We start from the raw sequence: 18,277 nt of genomic DNA on the forward strand, positions 1-18,277 counted from the left end.
AATAGGAAAAATATCTACCTGGCACATATTAAGAAGAAATTTTTACCAAGAAACTTACCTTTTCTACATATTAACTCAGAAAGTCATATGGAAAATGTATGTACTTATGGAGAGAGTGAGACTCAGAAATCTATTTCTTATATAAAAGAGCAGATGAACCTTCATAATTACCTGTTTCCATTTTCCCATCTTGTGCTGCAGGCCCATCAGGAATTACACTCTTCACCTGGAGAAACTCATCCGGCTCGTCCCCACCAATGATGGTAAATCCAAAACCCATGTTGCTTTTCTTAAGAGTTGTGCTGAGGAAAGTCCCCTTCAGCTGTGATGCATCACGGGTGAAGAGTGGTTTTTCTACATCAGTCAACACAAACAAGAAAGACAAAAGTTCTGATCTATTCACAACATAGCAGGGACAGCACATAACAATATTGGCTGACACCAAGTGGCAGTGTATCAAAGGCAAGGAAATAAAGAGTGCAGGCATTCCAGGGAAAATATTTGTGTGTTCTTGTACTAATACAAAGCTAAAACATATTTCTTATCTATGGCAGATCAGCCATAAATGAAAAGATATAAATATCCTTTGATATTAGAAATCCATTTAGAAGTGGCTATTGCGTAGCTGAAATAATCACAACAATAAAAATGATCTGTGAGGTAATTTAAAAACCTCTTTCCTAACCTATAAATTCAGCTTTGTCTACAAAGTAATACATTCCTCATAATTTCCCTCCCAGCCACAGTGAGGAAAACATCCCCTGTGAATGTCTCATTCCATTTGTTACTAAGAAGAGGTAAATACTAGACGAGCTTTTCTGGTTTAGTCATCCAACAAGTGACACACACGACTGCTGTGCAAACTCCGTGTCTCGTGCCTCGGGGTGCAGTGTGGGTGCCGGGGGTCCCCGTGCTGCTCTCCCATGCTGCAGTGGGTGAGGGAGGGTTGGGGAAGGTGCAGATTTGTGAGCCCAGCTGGCCCTGGGGCTGGTGAGCAGCGGGACGTACCATAGAGCGTGCCGGCCCCAGCGGGGTCGCGCCGGCACTGTGACAGGTCACTGACGCTGCGGGACCTCCTGGGAGCGGGGCGCAGGCGGGCAAATTTGGGTCTAGGTAAGGTTGATGAGGAGCTTTCTACTGCCACAAAGGAGAACAAGCCTCACTCTCTGACTATAAGCTTACATTAAAGTTCATTTGTCGATACCAGTACTGCTTGATGCTTATACGGCTCCTTTTGAGTGCATTAATTTTTATGTTACCAAGCGGCTGCATTCCTGTAAACTCCTATAACACTGTGCTTGAGGCTTTTAACTTAATTGATGCTTGCTAGATGAGCTAGCTTAGAAACATACCAAACATCAATTAAGAGTAATTTAGAGAAAGAACAATTAAGTATTTCAGTGTTGCCAACCTTGGGTGCTCAAGAGAGAGTTGTACATCCTCAGGAACAGAATTTATGATTTTATTTAGAAAATTACTTTGGGAGTCTTATGGTGCTTTCAATTTCTCAGCCTTTAGGAAACATTAGATTCAACTTTTCTGGCTTTGGATTAAACTTTTCTGTTTTTTGATTAAACTTTTCTGTTTCTTCTCTGCACCTCTGAAAGTTTTAGTTGGCTGGTGAGTCCTGCAACTATTGGAACCCGGACATTTAAGGGAGAAAATTGTTAAGATATAGGTGATAACATTTTGAGCATTGGCAACACTATTCTTTTAACCAGACTATGACAAAATCATTGTCAGATAAACAGGAGAGCAGGATCTTTCATCTTGACCAAGATAGCTGATGCGGAACTGTACCTCGGAAACCTTGGGCCTGCATAGGCTTTGTTCCAAGTTCTGCGTTGGGCATGTTATGCTGCTGTAGCTTCCTTTTTGCTTCTAGGACAGGGTTTTCAAATTGAGTTCTTCTATTTATGTGGCTGGAAAAAAAAATTGGTCTTGGTTAAAAACTGGGTTCAGTTGGGTGAAATGATAATTTTCACAGTAGGGCGCTGTAGGCCCCAACGGGCCTGAAGATGTCCCTTACATTCCACACAATTTTGCTGGGGATGAGGATATACAACCAGTGATTTCCCTGTGTAATGAACAGCACTGAGCAGCATCCTATCACTTCAATATGCTAAATCTGCTACATAAAATTGGTTTTGATCTATGGGACTACATATTAAACAGCAGCATTGCTGAAACAGGCTACAGCAACAGTTTTTCAACAGTCTTCAGCATGACCACTGTTCTGTGTATGATTTAAAGGATCTCAACCAGTTTTGTGCATTACTATCAATTAGTTGTAAGTGAATTTACTCACTTACAGAAAAATAAAAGCCTAGACAACAGAGTGCTTTTATGATGGTAATTTACAAATAAATCTAAGAGGTAATAAATTGAAGATTATTCCTTTTTAGTACTATGGTGTGTATCTACTCAGCTGTACAGAAAAATCAGACGCAGAAACTAAATTAGATGGCAAATTAGAACTACACAGATGATGTATGAAATATAAGAAAAGTTAGTACATACATTTTTTCTTGATGTTTTATATTTCCTACTACAGGTCATTAAGTCCATCTCTGGCATTACACCATTACTTTTCTGCATTGTGTTTAGGCCTATGATCTTTACTACTCCTGTCACCATATCCTTGATTTTAATTCTTTAAAGCACACATTTTGTCAATCACTGAACTATCCTTCTATCCTGTCCTGGGATATGTTTTGCATGTTTTCTGAAGGGAGCAAAACAATGTAGTAGGCTGCATGGAACGTTGCTGTAAGACAGAATCTCAATAGAATTACAACAAAGAGAAAGGGCTTGTGCTTCCAACACTGCTGTGAGGAATCAAATACATATGTACGGAAGGGCAGGCTTTTGTCACTCCTTATTTGTTCTCACTGGGTTACCATCTACTGAGGTCTTCTGAAAATCCAATCCTAATCGTGGGTTTAAGCACTTAGACAGGTTACCTGGTAACTTTCACAACTCTAAGGTCCTAAAAGGGTCTTTTTTTACATTGCAATGACCTTTTGTGCCACATCAAGCACTTTTCAGGTCCTTTGGGATTTTGATCCTATCACAGCTTCAAAGAAGATAAGTGGAATTGCCATTAGGAAGTGAGGTAGAAGAAAGGCAGCAAATCCCATGGGAGTGCAATACACTTGCAAAATAGGATTTAGTGGCCAATGCTAATGAAATGAAAAGACTTTCAGTCATGTAAAGGAATATTTGATTTAATGAGATGAAGTAAATGTGATAAATCCTTAAGTTGCTACTTTGTTCACATGGCTATAACTCATTCAAGTGGCTGCTAGCTTACTCTCATACTCTAAAATTTTCATTAATAGCTTTCAGTAAATTTTGATCTATGCTGAAGGCAGAGAGAGTCCCTCTCATTTCCTTCCATTCTTCAGACAGGCTGTTTAAGATTGTAGTTGTTCCTTTCCTTGACTTTTGCTTTCTGGTATTTCTAGTAATTGTCAGGATCTTATTCTATTGCAAACCTGGAAACTTATGATAAAGGGAGAAAAACTTCACTAGTTAAAAATGGAGAAAGCAAGACTTACGTGCATTAAAAAAGGTAATCATGAACTACTAACACAAGCATGAAAAAAGTAAATAGTGATGTGTTTATCATTTGATGTATTTCCATGTCATAAAGTAAATACTGCTTTTGCCTTTACACAAGACAGTGATGAAACTCAAATACTACATAAAGTTCTGAGCACCCATGATCAAATGAAATGAATTTCTATGAAAGGTTTTACAAGAAGACCAGTGAAATAGAGTATTCTATTATAGAAGATCAAAGGAGTTTTAGCTTTTTATTCAAGCAGAATTAATTCTGAGATATAATTGCATTCTATGAATACAAGTAAATACTAGAATGTATTAAAGATGCCAGGATTTCAGACTTGAAGTCTGTAGGCTTCTCACAAGAGAAGTGTGAAGTTAGAAAACAGCATCCAGTAGGAGGTATGGAGTACAATACCTAGCTTGTTTTATGTTAGCATTTGATAAGGTTAAAAGGTTGTAAGGTTTGATAAGGTTATAAGGTTGCTACACACATGGGTCAGTTGCTTCAACATAGGGATCATATCTTGCTTTAGGGGCTCTAAAGTACCCTGCCCTGTTCTCCAGCTGCCCTCAACAAGAGCTGAGATTTCCCATGGCTTTTGTGCTATATCCTGCAGATGTAATGAATATCCAAGATTACACTCCAGTCTTCATTCAGGACCTTGCATTATGCTTAGTGTCATGTTGCAGTTGCAGGGTTCATCTCAGAGCTGCAGGAGGGCCCCTGCAGACCTAAGATTCAACTTATATGTGTTCTGTGCTATAACAGAAGTTGGGATTTTAGCTAATCTGTGCTCATGGCTCAAGAAACATTAATTACTGTGGTACTGACATCACAGCTAGAATCCATTTTCTACTGCCTACCTACAGTTTCTAGGTATAGTTTAAGCTGTTGTTTGGTCCATTTAAACAGAAATATCTTTAACAACAGCTGAAAAATGACATTTTGTCCTATAAGATCAGATAGGAAGACTAACAGGTTCTTGAAGCACCTCATGTTGTTGGTGCAACATTAATAATTCTAAGTTCCAATTTATTCTCATATTTTGACTGCTTTTTGGTAGTGGAATCTCCAAAGCACAATGTGAAATTTCCAACTATTTAAAAAAACCCCAAAAACTGCATTAAATATTGTGTCCAAGAGGACTCAAAGAAAATAAAGCTATATTTATAATCATTCATTTTTAACAGTAATATTGTACTGATGTTACATGAAACACATCTCTTTTATGCAATTTTAAGCGCTATACAGCTTCTTGGCTAAACGAGAAAAAGTGCTCCTGATGAGTTTGCTTGAGAAAGAAGTTATTAAGCTAAGTAATTCTCTTGAAAGGACATTTTAGCTTTTCATCTAGCTACTTCAACAGCACACACAATATTTATTACTAGCCCAGGCCTTCATAAGACAAGTCAAATGTGAGTTTTAGAGATGGTTACAAGTAAGTACTTTTGTGGTTAAAACAGATTTTGGATGGTAGCCAAAATATATTGCTCATAGGATCTAATTCAGTGAACAATTCTAACTTAAATTTTCTTCCTGTATTTTATACACTATATATTAAATCAAAAATCCTAATCCAAAACCTAATCCAACTAATTTATTCTAGTGCCACTGTGGCTGTGCAAAGAAGGAGTGGCTGGTGCTGCTGGCCCCTGTTATCTCACTGTATCTCAACTGGAGACAAACCCTCAGAGGTAGGATTTCCTTTTGAGCTGTGTTTATTTGTGATGTCAAAATATTCTGTGTGATGGGGAGGAACCACCACCACCAGCCAAACTATAAGACCCAGACACAGTTCTGCCCTCTCAGCAGTCAGTGGGGCCAGGCTAAGTTGTTTTTGTGATGAGTTTCAGATTAGATGCACTGAAGACAACTGAAACACATCATTAGGAGATTTGTGGGCTGTAGTGCCTAATTTGCAGACTTTAGTTGATGGTCAAGGCACTGAGCTGTGACAAAATGGTAGCAGGTGGAGCATGGGCATCAGTAGAAGGATTTTAACCTATCTCCTTTTCTTAACTACTTTCATATATGAGATGTTTGGTTTTTTTTCAGTTTTTGCCTACAGCTTTTGAAATTACCCATTACCCAATGGGTACCCACATGCCTATTACCCAACAAAGTAATTCTGGGGATCAAGATGCCTATAAAATGGATATTCTAATGTATAATTGTTAGTGCTTATCTACTCTTTATATTCACATTTTTTCAGTTGATAACACATTATAATGACAAAAGGACCTGAGATAACTTTTTCTATTTGAGTAGAGAATTGTCAGAAGTTGTAAATCAAGAAGGTATGTTTTCCTAGTATAAATAACTATATGGCTAATTTAGCTGTTTTATTAAAGAGCCCATGTCTGAAAATTGAGCTCTATGTTGTAGTTAGTCATCCTTAAAGAGGAAAACAATCTTTTGGCAATTAGAATCCTGAAAGACCCAGTGTACTCTAATGATTACTTTCTCTCCATAGTTCTGCACAGTTCAGTGCTGTTAGTTCTTAGTTTACAAATTAAAACCAGATTGCCTGAAAGTTAACAAACATATAGCAAACACTTCTCATTTATGTCCAATGTCTACACATTACAAATGAGCCCTGGACCTGCATAAAAAAGCAAATGAAAATTATAATATTCTCTCACACCTACATTTATGCATGATTAAGAGAGGTATTATACTGGAGATTTTTTTTAACAGAATTTGCAAATACATTGTGATTTGTTTTTAGTAACTTGACTAGCAAGAGGTTTAAGTTTCTTTGTTTTGGTTTGTTTTCTTTTTTAGCTTTTTCTCTGGTCTCAGAATATTTGAGCTGAACATGGCTGCTCCTTGTAAGGTGAAAGGGAGTCTGTCTGCCTCATTGCTCAACTGTACAAACTTCCCATGGGATACAAGCACCTCAGTGACCAGAGTACAAACCCTTCTTTTATGAGGATTTTGTAGGCCTGCATGTAAACTTGGACTGGACCTAAATATGTGGAAGTTTGTAATCTTGCTTCTCATAATTTACCTACTTTTATGACAAAATTAAGAGAGTTTATTGTCGTCTGATTTTATCTAGTTAAAAATGAGCTCATCTGTTGAGTACTGGTAATAAAAAAGCTGTGACTGTTATATATTGTAGCAGGAAAAATGGAAAACAATCTTTGTTTCAAACTTACTGAGCTCAGACAGCAAATTAAACTACAGCTACATTTTACTGACGATAAAACTCCATGTGAATTTAGCAGGGCTGCAGTTTTAATGACACACCATGAGCATCCATTCCACTTCTAAAAACCTCAGAGACTGCAGTAGGTTTGATGTATCTGTCCACAAATCTTATCTGTGGTAGGATTAATAAATTTGGCACTAACAGCCTTAAAATATGTAATTGCACAATAACATCTGGGCCTGGTGCCTTGCATCTGTTTACCTGTGGTTGGACATGAAATGCAGATAAATACTTGTTCCTTTTCTGACTCTGCAGCGCAGTGTGAGCCTTGCTGGCGCCAGAATGCCTCAGGCTGCACCAACAGCCAAGGGAGTCTCAGTAAGAGATTACTGCACAGAAATTGCACAATACCTGTTACACTCCAAAACACACTAAAAACCACTGGGGCAGAAGCTTTACTTACACCCAGCATCTGCGTAATTGCAGAAATCTTTGGCAGGGGTTAAGTACGAAATGATATGAGAACTGCAGCCCCTTCCTACCTGGGGACATCATAAAAGAACTCAGGCATTACAAGGGGGAGTAATTTAATGGTGTTATGTAGGGACTTCAAAATTTATCCTTTTGCTTCAATCTGGACTGACTGAGGTGATTTGAACTGAGCAGCAAAGTAGACGGAGCTGCTGCCTCTTTCACCTGAGGGCAGGAAGCAAGCTGGGGACAAAAAAGGAGAGCAGGTGCTCTGGCATTTGCAGAATGGGACAGAAGGAGTCAACAGAGAGTGAGCAAACATCATTTTCTGTTGATTGTTTGCTTTGTAGAAGGCTGGGGATGCATGGGCATTCACAAGCTGCTGCTGTGACAGCAGGTAAGAAAGGGGCATCTTACATCTTCTAGACTTCCAGGAATCAGATGATTTTTTGATCTCCCTGCACACCTGGACCCTTACATAACAGCAGCATATCCTGAAGCCTGGAAAAACTGCATCTCCAATACCTGTCCAGGGCAATTCTGCAGTCAGTTTGTTGGTGTGGATTCAAGAGACCAAAGGAAAAAATCTGAGACACAAAGGAAATTTTCTATTTTCTATGAAATAACTAGATAAATATACTGCTTGAGTGTCAAGATTTGAAATTGAAATTTTAGGTCAGGGGCAATATTCTCTAAAGATCTTTCTTGTTTAATAAAAGGCACTAATGGATAGTTGTTTCTCAACCTTTCAAGTGCTATCTGCACAGTGACAGGAGTGGTTTTCTGTCTCTGCTCTTGCATATTGTCTGTAGAGAGCAGAATGAGAATAGGCCCCTCCCAAGCAAGTATCACAATCTGAATCTAGATTCATTTTTCATAAGTCTCATTCACTACTTTAAGTTGAAAAGCAGAGGAAATAATCTCTCAGATTTGCTTATTTTATGTACAAACTGGCCAGGTTCTACCATAACTTCAAACAAAGCATTTTTTTGGCCTTTGCACAGAGGAAGAAGCTTTTTTCTTGTTTCATAACTAAAATAAAATCTCAAGAAAATGAAACCAAGGATTGTGCTATGAAAATAGAATTTATATTGTTTTCAGCTGCACTTTAAAATACAAAATAAAACATAAAATTTTATATGAAGCTTATAAAAAACTTGACTGCTGGTACACCAGTATTAACACCTGATTTACAGCAAGGGAGGACTACCCAAAACCAGATTTTAACTGAGCTAAAATGATTATGCTTTGCTCTATTCATTGATTAACAAGATTTATACCTTGCTGGATATCCAAAGCTTAGATAGAAAATGCAACATCTCTTTAATGGATATATTCTTTGTACAAGTCTCAGCTGGAATGGTACCATGAAACCAGACCCTGGATAAAGAGAGTGACTGAGTCACTGATTCGGGACACTTTGAATATATCTGGATATTTTAACTGCACTGATGACTGAGAATTCCTGGTATACCCTTAGTTCAACAAGTAATTGTACCCACTCCTTGCCAGGCTGAGCATTGCAGAGGATACCAGGATTAGGTCATGACATATTAATAGCAACTTAATATTGAACTTTGGAACTTACTCAACATAATAAGTGCCATAAATGGGATCATCAATTTTCTCCCAGCCATATGGAAGCTCTGAAAAACAAAGAGTTAATCCCTCTCAGTATATACAGTACAGAATGCAAAGATTTCTAATAACAAAATTGTGGATCTTTGCTGGGTGTTGAGGGAAATAATAGTGAAATTAGATACAGTGACTAAAGCAAAGCCAAATCATGAACACACCCCATGGCAGCCACAAGCAGTAGTAACTTGGAAATTTGCATGTAAAACCAACTCAGTTTCTAGAGCAGCACATTTTGGTTGAACTTTTTTTTGTTCCAACAGTTCTACCATTCAACAACTGTAGCACATCTTGGGTTACATCACTGACAGAGGAAGTGAGGGCATTCTACTTTCATGAATAAAACACACAAAAAATGCTTTTTGAGCTGCTTTTCTTAGGAATCCTGGGAAAGTTGGATTGAAGGAATGAAAAGAGTTTGTCTACTGCCATATAAGAACAGTTAGTATACTGAAATGTTTGCATTATTCTTCTTACTGGGATAGCAATTCCACAATCTCCAAAGGCATCCTGTTCCAAAGGTAAGTTATATATCAGGAACACAGGAGCACAGAACAGTACATGAAAGTACAAAATAAAATAAGATATTGTAGCATCCTCTGAACATAAAGCTAACTACATTTTTCAGAGCTCCCTAAAACATTCTGGTCTTAAAAATGAAACCGTTGCAAATATTAATTCAACAATCTTGAAAATCAATCTGCATTCATTTATAACCAAACTGTCACATATATATTCATATACATCAATACTTATTATCACTAACACTGAATGCTTAAAAAAATACCATACTGCCAACAGAATTTCATCTTGTGTTTAAAAGGCACCAGACAGAGGCAATGAGTATTTCAGTTGACATGAACAGAATAAAAACCTCAGTATCAAGTGGTGACATGGATGGAGAACACTCACAAAGGGATGAGCATTCCCATTATGCACAGGTAGTGATTTCTGTGCAGTTACAGAATACGACACAATGTATGGGGAGTGGTGCTGAGATTCTAAAAGGAAATTTGACTCTGGAATTCCTTATCTCAGATTTTTTTTTCCTTTTTAAATTCTGTTGCATTATTTTAAATTGACTTTTTGCAGACAACGAGTACTGAATTAGACAGAATAGAACTGATGGAGATCACATTGAACAGTCATTACACTGGTCATAAAGAAGTACTCCTGGAAGAGTTGAGCTATTTTTTATCTTTTCACTGACAACATGAGCAGACAATTATTGACTTGCTCAAAGGAGCAAATAGGAAAGTACAGCCTGAGTGACAAAAGGGAGGCTAAAGGGTTAAAAGGCCATGTCAACCTCTGCTTGTTACTTCTCCTTTAAATGTATCTGTAGTAGCTGATCCTTCCTTGAATGAACCTGTTTAGACTGCTGGGATCTTCATGTAAAATTGCCCCCAGGGGATGCTCCTGCTCAGCCCATTCCAATCCAGCACTGAAGGATACAACCCTCTGCAGGAGACAGGCAGATGAGGAAACTCCACATTAGTTTTGTTTTTTAACAGAAGGCTTAATGTTGATACTCATTTTTTCCCATTATTCTTAGAATATTGTTAGCTTTGAAATCTTCCTAAGTCCACATTCTGAACTACTTTTGTCAGGGCTATTTTGTTATTGTCTTTTCATGGGAATAAAGGCAGTATAAGGTATTCAAGCTGGTCTCAGAGTTTCAGAATGTTGGAAGGGGACTTTGGAGGTTGCCTGGTCCAACCCCTCTGCTCAAGGCAGGGTCAGACAGATCAGATTGTTCAGGACCATTTTCAGTCAGCACTTGAATATATCCAAGGATGGAGACTCCACAACCTTTCTGGGTAACTCAGCCTGTGCCCTTTTGCCTCCTGCCCTGTCACCAGACACCACTGCAGAGAGCCTGGTTCTGTCCTTGCACCTCCCTTCATGTATTCATCTAGATTGACAACATCTCCCTTGAACCTTCATTTCTTCAGGCTAACCCATCCCAGGTTCAGGTCCCAGGTCTCTCATCCTTCCCTCCTAGAAGGGAGGCTCCATTCCTTAATCATCTTAGTGGCCATTCACTGGACTCTCTTCTTCATGTCCATGTCTCTGCTGTACTGGGAGCCCTGGATGCAGCACTCCAGCTGTGCCTCACCTGTGCTGAGCAGAGGAGCAGGAGCATTTCCTTGGTCTGCTGGTGATGCTCTGCCAAGTGCAGCCCAGTGGGCTGCTCACCTACATTGTTGCAGGGACACATCACTGGCACATTAAGGCTCTAAGCATTAGAAAGCTCTGTTGATGATCTTTGCAGACCTTCTCAGAACTTGAGTAAAATGAGGTGAATCACCCTACAACAGCTCTCACAAAATCCCATGTATCTTGGGACAAGACTGTGTAGGGTAATCCATAAATATTCAAAAAGAAATCAGCTGATGCACAAATCCTGTACTGCCCCTACAGAAAGTTTCATTGCCAACCCATGCATGATAAGCAAGGCAAAAATCTGCTACGAAAAATTCTTCTCTTACCAAACACTATGATACAGGATGAATATAAAATATTAGCTTAAGTACTATTAATACATTTTATTTTCATGTAACCTTGCACAGTTTTCATGTTGCTTTCATGTCTGTCCATCTAAAATTATATTTCTTTAAAGAAAACTCAGACAAGTACCAGTAAGACCTGTACATAAAACTACACACAAACACACACACACCTCCCCACAGACATACACACACAGGTGCCCACAGGCTCCTCTCTCAAAGCCCATTAGTAGATGCATTTTTTCAAAGTATGAAATAACTAAATAAATAAGCAGATATTTTGTCCAGTTTTGAAAGTGGATATTTTTATGTAAGTAGATACAGTACAAGTATATAGATGCAGATAACATGTTTAATTTTACATATTCATAAAAATCAGAAATAATTGAGGATTCACTGTTAATCTATTGGCCTATTTTTCCTAAAGCAATACTTAATTGTACTTATGAACTGGCACAACTACTGAGAAGGAAAAAGAAAAATTCCATTTACTAGTGTAAAAATCTGCAAGACTTTAATGTATTTGACATACTAAGAAGAACCCATTTTTAAATGCATGGCTTGAATGACTGATTATTTAACATCATAAGATAGCCATGGGTTCAGAAGAAAGAAAAACAAGATTACTTTTGTGTACCATAATACTCTCCACGTAAGGTTATGCTCTGATTTTATTATTCCATTTAAGATTTGGCCTATAAGCTATGTTTAATTAAAATTCTGTGTTGACCAGTAAAACAGAATTGCTAGAGCACAAACCCCAAGCCCCTGCCTGTTGAGAATGGCAGATAAGATTAGTGGAGTGTAGTTTACTACACAGCTTCTCTAAGAAGAATCTTCTGCTACATTAGCTTTCAGGAGCACTGTGATTATTTTTCATTAGATTAAATTGTGGCATCTATTCCATTTTTCACTCTTGAAATGAAAGATTAAAGGACAGAAATACTTTACTGCTTTATAAAACAGGAAGCTTAGCATTTGCCAGATTAGGGGTGAGGGCATTACAGTTTCTCCTTTTGATTTCACTGTACCCAGGGATGATCATTAGGGATGAAAGTGAACATTAAATATTTGTAAAAGAGAATTGTTGTACAAGACTAGTGAAGGAGATTGCTAATGGATGTGAATAGGGAAAGCAGCTATATCTTTCAGCTGATATTCATTTGGTAGCATCAGCATGCTCATTTGTGCGCAATTTTTGCAAGCACTGGTTCATGGATACTGTGCTATAATATGACAGACATCTTAATCTTTTGGAACTCAACACTTCTACCACTCTTGTCCTCCAAGTCTGTAGACTACTGAAGGCTTTCTCTCTATAGAAAGAAAAAAAAATTAAAAATACCTTTTATTTTTAAATCTTAAATATCTAACATCCTCCTATCATCCAGTGCAGGGCCTGTTCAGGAATATTTATAAAATCACCTTTTAAAAATCAGTAGTAGTTTGTGCAGTGGTTGGCAATGCTGACACCATGAGTGGATAGAAGGGTGCTGGACAGTCTGTATGGTGTATTTAAATCCTCCAGTTTTTGCAATGCATGCTTTATTCCTTCCAAGACAAGCAGCATTTAGCCTACACCAGTCATCCAAAACAACCTTTGCTCAGTAACCATCTGGGTGAGCTTTTAATTCAGAATTGCCTTTCTAAAAGTTAAATGCCCAGTGTTAATGAAACTCAGAAGAAAAGAAAGCAAGAAAGCAAGAAAAACATAAGGAAAAAAAGAAAGAAAAGAAAAAAGAGAAAGAAGGAAAAAAAGGAAAGACTAATATGAATTTGAGCAGGTTGCTTTAATAATCAATTGTAGTGCCTTCTCATCACAGACTGCTTATGCTAATGGTGCAGATGCTCTTATTCTGCCTTCTGAAAGCTGTTGCATTTCAGAATGATTTTTAATGGTGCCACTTAACATTCTCTAGGGATGGAGAAAAGAGTACATTTTGGATCTCAATGTGCCAAGATGAAAAAGCACACCACCAAGCCCGGAGATTAATTTTTCTGAAGTTTATCATTCACTGAGTTAAAGAGAGTCATAAAAACTTCTCAAGGTTTCAGAACAACAGACAGCATTGTGTCACTACCCAGCCCACTGACATGCTGCAAAGAAAGATGAGAGCATATTTCCTGATTCAGTTGCAAATCAAAATATTTGTTTAGTTCAAAGGAATATAGCATGAGAGAGAAAAAAATCCTATAATGCCTGCTGTTATTAAAAATACTGTCAATGAGCATGTGGAAGCTGGGGAGGTCAACACAAGTTTGGTTCACCTGCCTTGTTAACACCCAGGCACAGGCCAGGAATCATTTTCTAACCTATATAGGAGATTTTTCAGAAAAAATACTGTATCTTCCCACTCAAAAGCCTGTGATTTTTTCATCTCTTGCTTTCTCTCTTATCTTTTCTTTCTACCTGTTTCAAATTCAGTTTTGCCTTTTCAAGTCAGTTACCTACTGGAAAGGGTATCAAAAGAGTTAGATTAAAAGCTAAAAGCAGTGCAGCCCCACAGTGCAATGCAGTGTCACAGTCTTCCAGTTCCTCTAAGAGATACAGTCTTTGCAAATATTTATCTCTAAGTCTAAACCTGTGTTCCTCACTGCATAAATTACACAAAAAAACATTGCTTGTAATACCCCAAGGCACAGCACACAGGTTCCCAGGGGGTGGATGCTGCTCCAGGCATGCTGTACTGCTCCCTCAGGAGCTCAGGGTTGGAGATATTTGGTTTGGATGCTTTTGTTTGTGCAAGTCTGCATTGTCCAGATGATACATGAAACACATTGTGGCTGTGCTGCTGCTCCTGAAACCCCTGATGCAGGTTGCCATGAAGAAAGAGAGGATAACACTACCCAGTGAAAATCAGGACTTAACCTATTACCCCCATACCTATGTGAATTTTTCTAGGTCAACTATCTGCATTCCATCTGGAGCTCAAAAACTGAACCAGATCAACAGGTACATGCTATGGCAACACTGAGTGGGTGGGGAGAGAAAAAAATTAGATAAAAATGGAAGTTGGATTGTTGACTCTCTCAGTGAAAATAACAACAAAGGTAGGACTGACAATTCCACGTCCACAAAAAACCCCCAAATTGACTATTGCTTTAATGGAAGATCTGTAAAACCTAGTGAATGTACCACCTCCAAGCCAAGCCATGTAAGTTCACTTTCAGTGTAACTCCAACTGCCATTCTCATATCGGCAAATTTCACAGAATCATGACTGTTTATGTTCTGTCTGCAATCAAAAAACATTCATGTGCAAATTATTCTCACAAATAAAATGTCATTATGCAAAATTTCTCCTTGCAGAATGGAAATAAATGTGTAAGTAATACACCTGATAAATGAATCTTCTTCCTTCTGTGCAGCTTATTGTGACATGCTACATCCTTAATTACATAGAACATAGATTACTTAATATTACTATAAATTCAATAATATTTTTTTCCCAGCATTGTTACCAAGTGAAATACTGGCAGCAGTTGGGATATTTTTTTAACATTAGGTATACATGATTCCTCTGACATGCAGAACTGTGCAATGGTAATTAAGATTTGCATTAATACAGTGACAAAGTGTTAACTGAATTTCTGGTATTTTTATTTTTCTTTTTTTTTTTTTTTGGTTGGTTTTTGCTTGTTTTTTTTTTATTTTTTTTTATTTTTTATATCTATAAAAGGCTTGTCAGCTTTTCAATGGAATAAAAATTAAAACCCCCAATCAAGTAGAAATAAATAAGGAGGAAATAACTTACATGTTGTGAACTTAGCTAGATTACTGTAGGCAGCACCTGAGGTGGTTTCCTTAATAAAGCTTTAATAAGGAACTCAGTGCTCAAGAGGTAAGTGGGCAATAAGGTGGTCAAAAGTACTTTCCATGGACCTTTTCAAGAGAAAGCCAAGGGTTTCTGTTAAAAGATTTCAAACAAATTGCAAAATCCTGTTTTCCATGTATTTATAAAGAATAGATTTAAGGAAAGCAGAAACACTGAAAAAAAAGATTATTAAAATGTTACAATTTTTTTCATTAAATCTTGTTATTCTTTTATCTTGTTCTTGTCCTTACTCCTGCATTAGTTGTGCCATGGGCCTGGTTCATATTACAGAACTTCTGTGGAGAGAAAAGCTTAAACCAGCTCCTTGTTAATCCCAAGGTTCCCACTAAACTGACCAGCATGTTGCTGGGGAAACAGAGATATCTCACATTTTAGCTGCAAGCTCTTGCTGAGAAGGCTGGATAAGAATGCATCCCAGCTTCCTTGGAATACTAAAACAGCAGCTTGCCTTAGCTTCCAAAAGGAGCATGGCAAAATTTCTGAATTCTGTGTCGAATTAAATGCCATCTCATTTTTAACATAACAAATGGTACACATAAACAGAGCCACTGCAACACCCTCACAACTCAGAGCTCTAAACTAGCTGACATGGGCACTGCTAGGAGCGAAGTCCCTTCAGGATGAGGGACATTTCTGCAGATGCTGGAGGAGCTGACCCGTGCCCTGGTGGGCTCCATGCCCATGAGCCCAGGTGGCCGTTCCAGCTGTTTCAAGGTTGTGAGAAACAACTGCTCACTTTGAAAATTTAAAAAGGTTTATTAAACCTTGACAAAAATACAACAAAAGGACTAAATAAGGAAAAATTCACAGCACTGGGAACTGCTCTCATGGTACCATGTGTCTGGTTCATCTTCATGATGGATGCTCAGTCTTTTATACCCCTGAGGGTTGCATCAGCCAGCCCTGGCCCTTCCCAAAGTCTGTCAGTCAGCTCTTTGCCATTTATCAATGGAGACTGCTTTCTTGTAACTGGATTGGAGAACAGGTGTTGCCATGCTGCCCCCCTAAGCACCAAGCTTTTCCATTCCCCACTGCCCCATGCAAAGGACACATGTGCAGCCTTCTTTTACCCGTCCTAGGCAACCCTGGCTGCGTGATGGGAACAATACAGGGGGGAAAAGGGAACTATGGGGAGAAGAGAGGACATCTAAACTACAACAACATAACTATGCATCACTAAAGCTTTTCTTAATATTCACAAAATAGTTATCCCTTAATTGCGAGAGCCAATCATCTCATTATCCATCTATAACAAAGTTCAGCCAGGCCATGTTAAAGGCCAGGTTGAATGGGGCTTGGAGCAACCTGGTCTAGTGCAAGGCATCCCTGTGGCAGGGGGGTTGCAGTGAGATGATCTGGAACTGGCCCACTCATTTTGCAGAGCAGGAGCCCTGAGTACATCAACTGCACGCTGCATTCTCAGTTTGTACTCCTGAAGTTCAGCAGATTTGCTTCATGCCACGTAGAGCTGCAATGTGGAAGATTCTGCCTTTGAAACTGATTTTATTAACACAGCTGTTTTGTGCCATATTCTTTAAACTTTGAAAAAAACAGCCTGAAAAGAAACACTCTGTTTGATCTTTTGGATGTTCAAATGTTTCAGTGCATGTATCTCATTACTGACTGTATCAATTCAGCCTTGTTGCAAACCAATGCTTTCTATCTAACAAATGCATGATGTCATGAAGTTAGGCTTTTCTTCTATTTGCTTTCCAGTCTCTTTATTTATATTCATTGCTTTTTTCCTAAATGTTTAACTGCATACCCTGTGAATTTGTGGAGTTATTGAATTTACTGTTGTTATGAAACCTTAACCCTCAAATTTGGCTACTGACCTAAAAAGATCCATATAAAAGTATGTAGCTACCAAAAGTGCAGGCCAAGTTTTGTGGGAGGCTGCCAGGTATTTTGTCTCTCAAATTCAACAATTGTAGTTATCTTTTCACCTCTTAACCTCTAGTCTTACAAATTAAAATGTTTCTCATTCTGTAATAAACCCAAATGACAGATTTCAGTGCTATTTTCAGCGCCTTTATTAAGGGGGAAACAGAAATACTCTCAGCCTTTGTTCACAGGGTAAGTGCCTGTGCTCTTGTCTGTCTTGGTTGCCCTCTGCTGAACTCCTGTGTATCATGGGGCCCAAAAACTGGGTTCAGCATTACAGATGCAATCTAACAAGTCAATTCCCAGTCTGTACTGATGCAAGATTTTCTTTCTGCCCAAGTGTAGAACTCTGCATTCGTCCTTGCTGAAATTCACAGGGTTTCTGCTGGGCCAGTCCAGCAGCCTGGCTGTATCTCAATGCAGCCAAGCCCTTGGCTGTGTTGCTGGGTCCCCATTGGGCCACCTGCAAAGCTGACTTTGTTGCCTCCTCCTAGACTCTTCATCTGCCTGATGCTCAGGAGAGCTCCATACAACCATGCTGCTCCTGTGCATGGAAGAAGCCACTTTTTCCTCATCTTCTCTAACCCTCTTTCCTGGTCAAACATGTTGTTTTGCCTTGTTTCTGAAAGATTTTTAAAATAACAACACTGAACTTTAATAAAAATTTCAATCAACATTAGAAAACATTTGTTCCACTTTTCTCACTGAGCCTTGGGAGTCTCAAGTCAATGCTTCAAAATAAATCACATAGAATAATGCTGTCTGGTTTTCTGGTGGCTTTTTTCTGCCTTGTTATTACAACAAATGGCAATTACTTGATTTTATTTGACAGGCCAGTGATGGAAATGGATAGATGTATTATAAAAGGAGACAGAAAAATATAGCATCTGTAGTGATAATGTAAAAAAAAAAAAAAAGCCAAGTACTACTTTGAATGCTTACAATGAACTGATTATCTGTGGGTGGTCTACAAATAGAAAGCTATCCTACCCAGACTGTAAAATTTCAAAAGCACATTACTTATTTGTGATGAGCTGCAACTGCCTCAGAATCACCAAATGACCTTGGATGGAAATCTGAGAGCAGGTTAAATAAACTAGAGCTGTGATCAAGTACAAGGCATCTTACATTTCTGTGTTTTATAAAGTGGCCAGTGAAGTTTTATACAATCAGACAGCAGAATCCTCCTCAAGGTACTTTCTATATGATCTGTTTCC

At 38.4% G+C, this 18,277-nt stretch overlaps 1 protein-coding gene across 2 annotated transcripts in view; it reads right to left on the reverse strand.

Moving 5' to 3' along the window:
* MAGI2 (membrane associated guanylate kinase, WW and PDZ domain containing 2) overlaps positions 1 to 18,277 on the reverse strand; it is a 703,939-nt gene that overhangs the window by 153,510 nt on the left and 532,152 nt on the right. For both annotated transcript variants that reach the window (XM_014308028.2, XM_005423532.3), the window contains exons 7-9: positions 8,785 to 8,842; positions 1,801 to 1,922; positions 172 to 354 (exon numbers count right to left, since the gene is read on the reverse strand). In XM_014308028.2, the coding sequence (XP_014163503.1) occupies positions 172 to 354; positions 1,801 to 1,922; positions 8,785 to 8,842 (363 nt within the window). The remainder of the gene's footprint in view (positions 1 to 171; positions 355 to 1,800; positions 1,923 to 8,784; positions 8,843 to 18,277) is intronic.

This window comes from Geospiza fortis, unplaced genomic scaffold, assembly GCF_000277835.1.
Source record: "Geospiza fortis unplaced genomic scaffold, GeoFor_1.0 scaffold424, whole genome shotgun sequence".
Lineage (NCBI taxonomy): Eukaryota > Metazoa > Chordata > Aves > Passeriformes > Thraupidae > Geospiza > Geospiza fortis.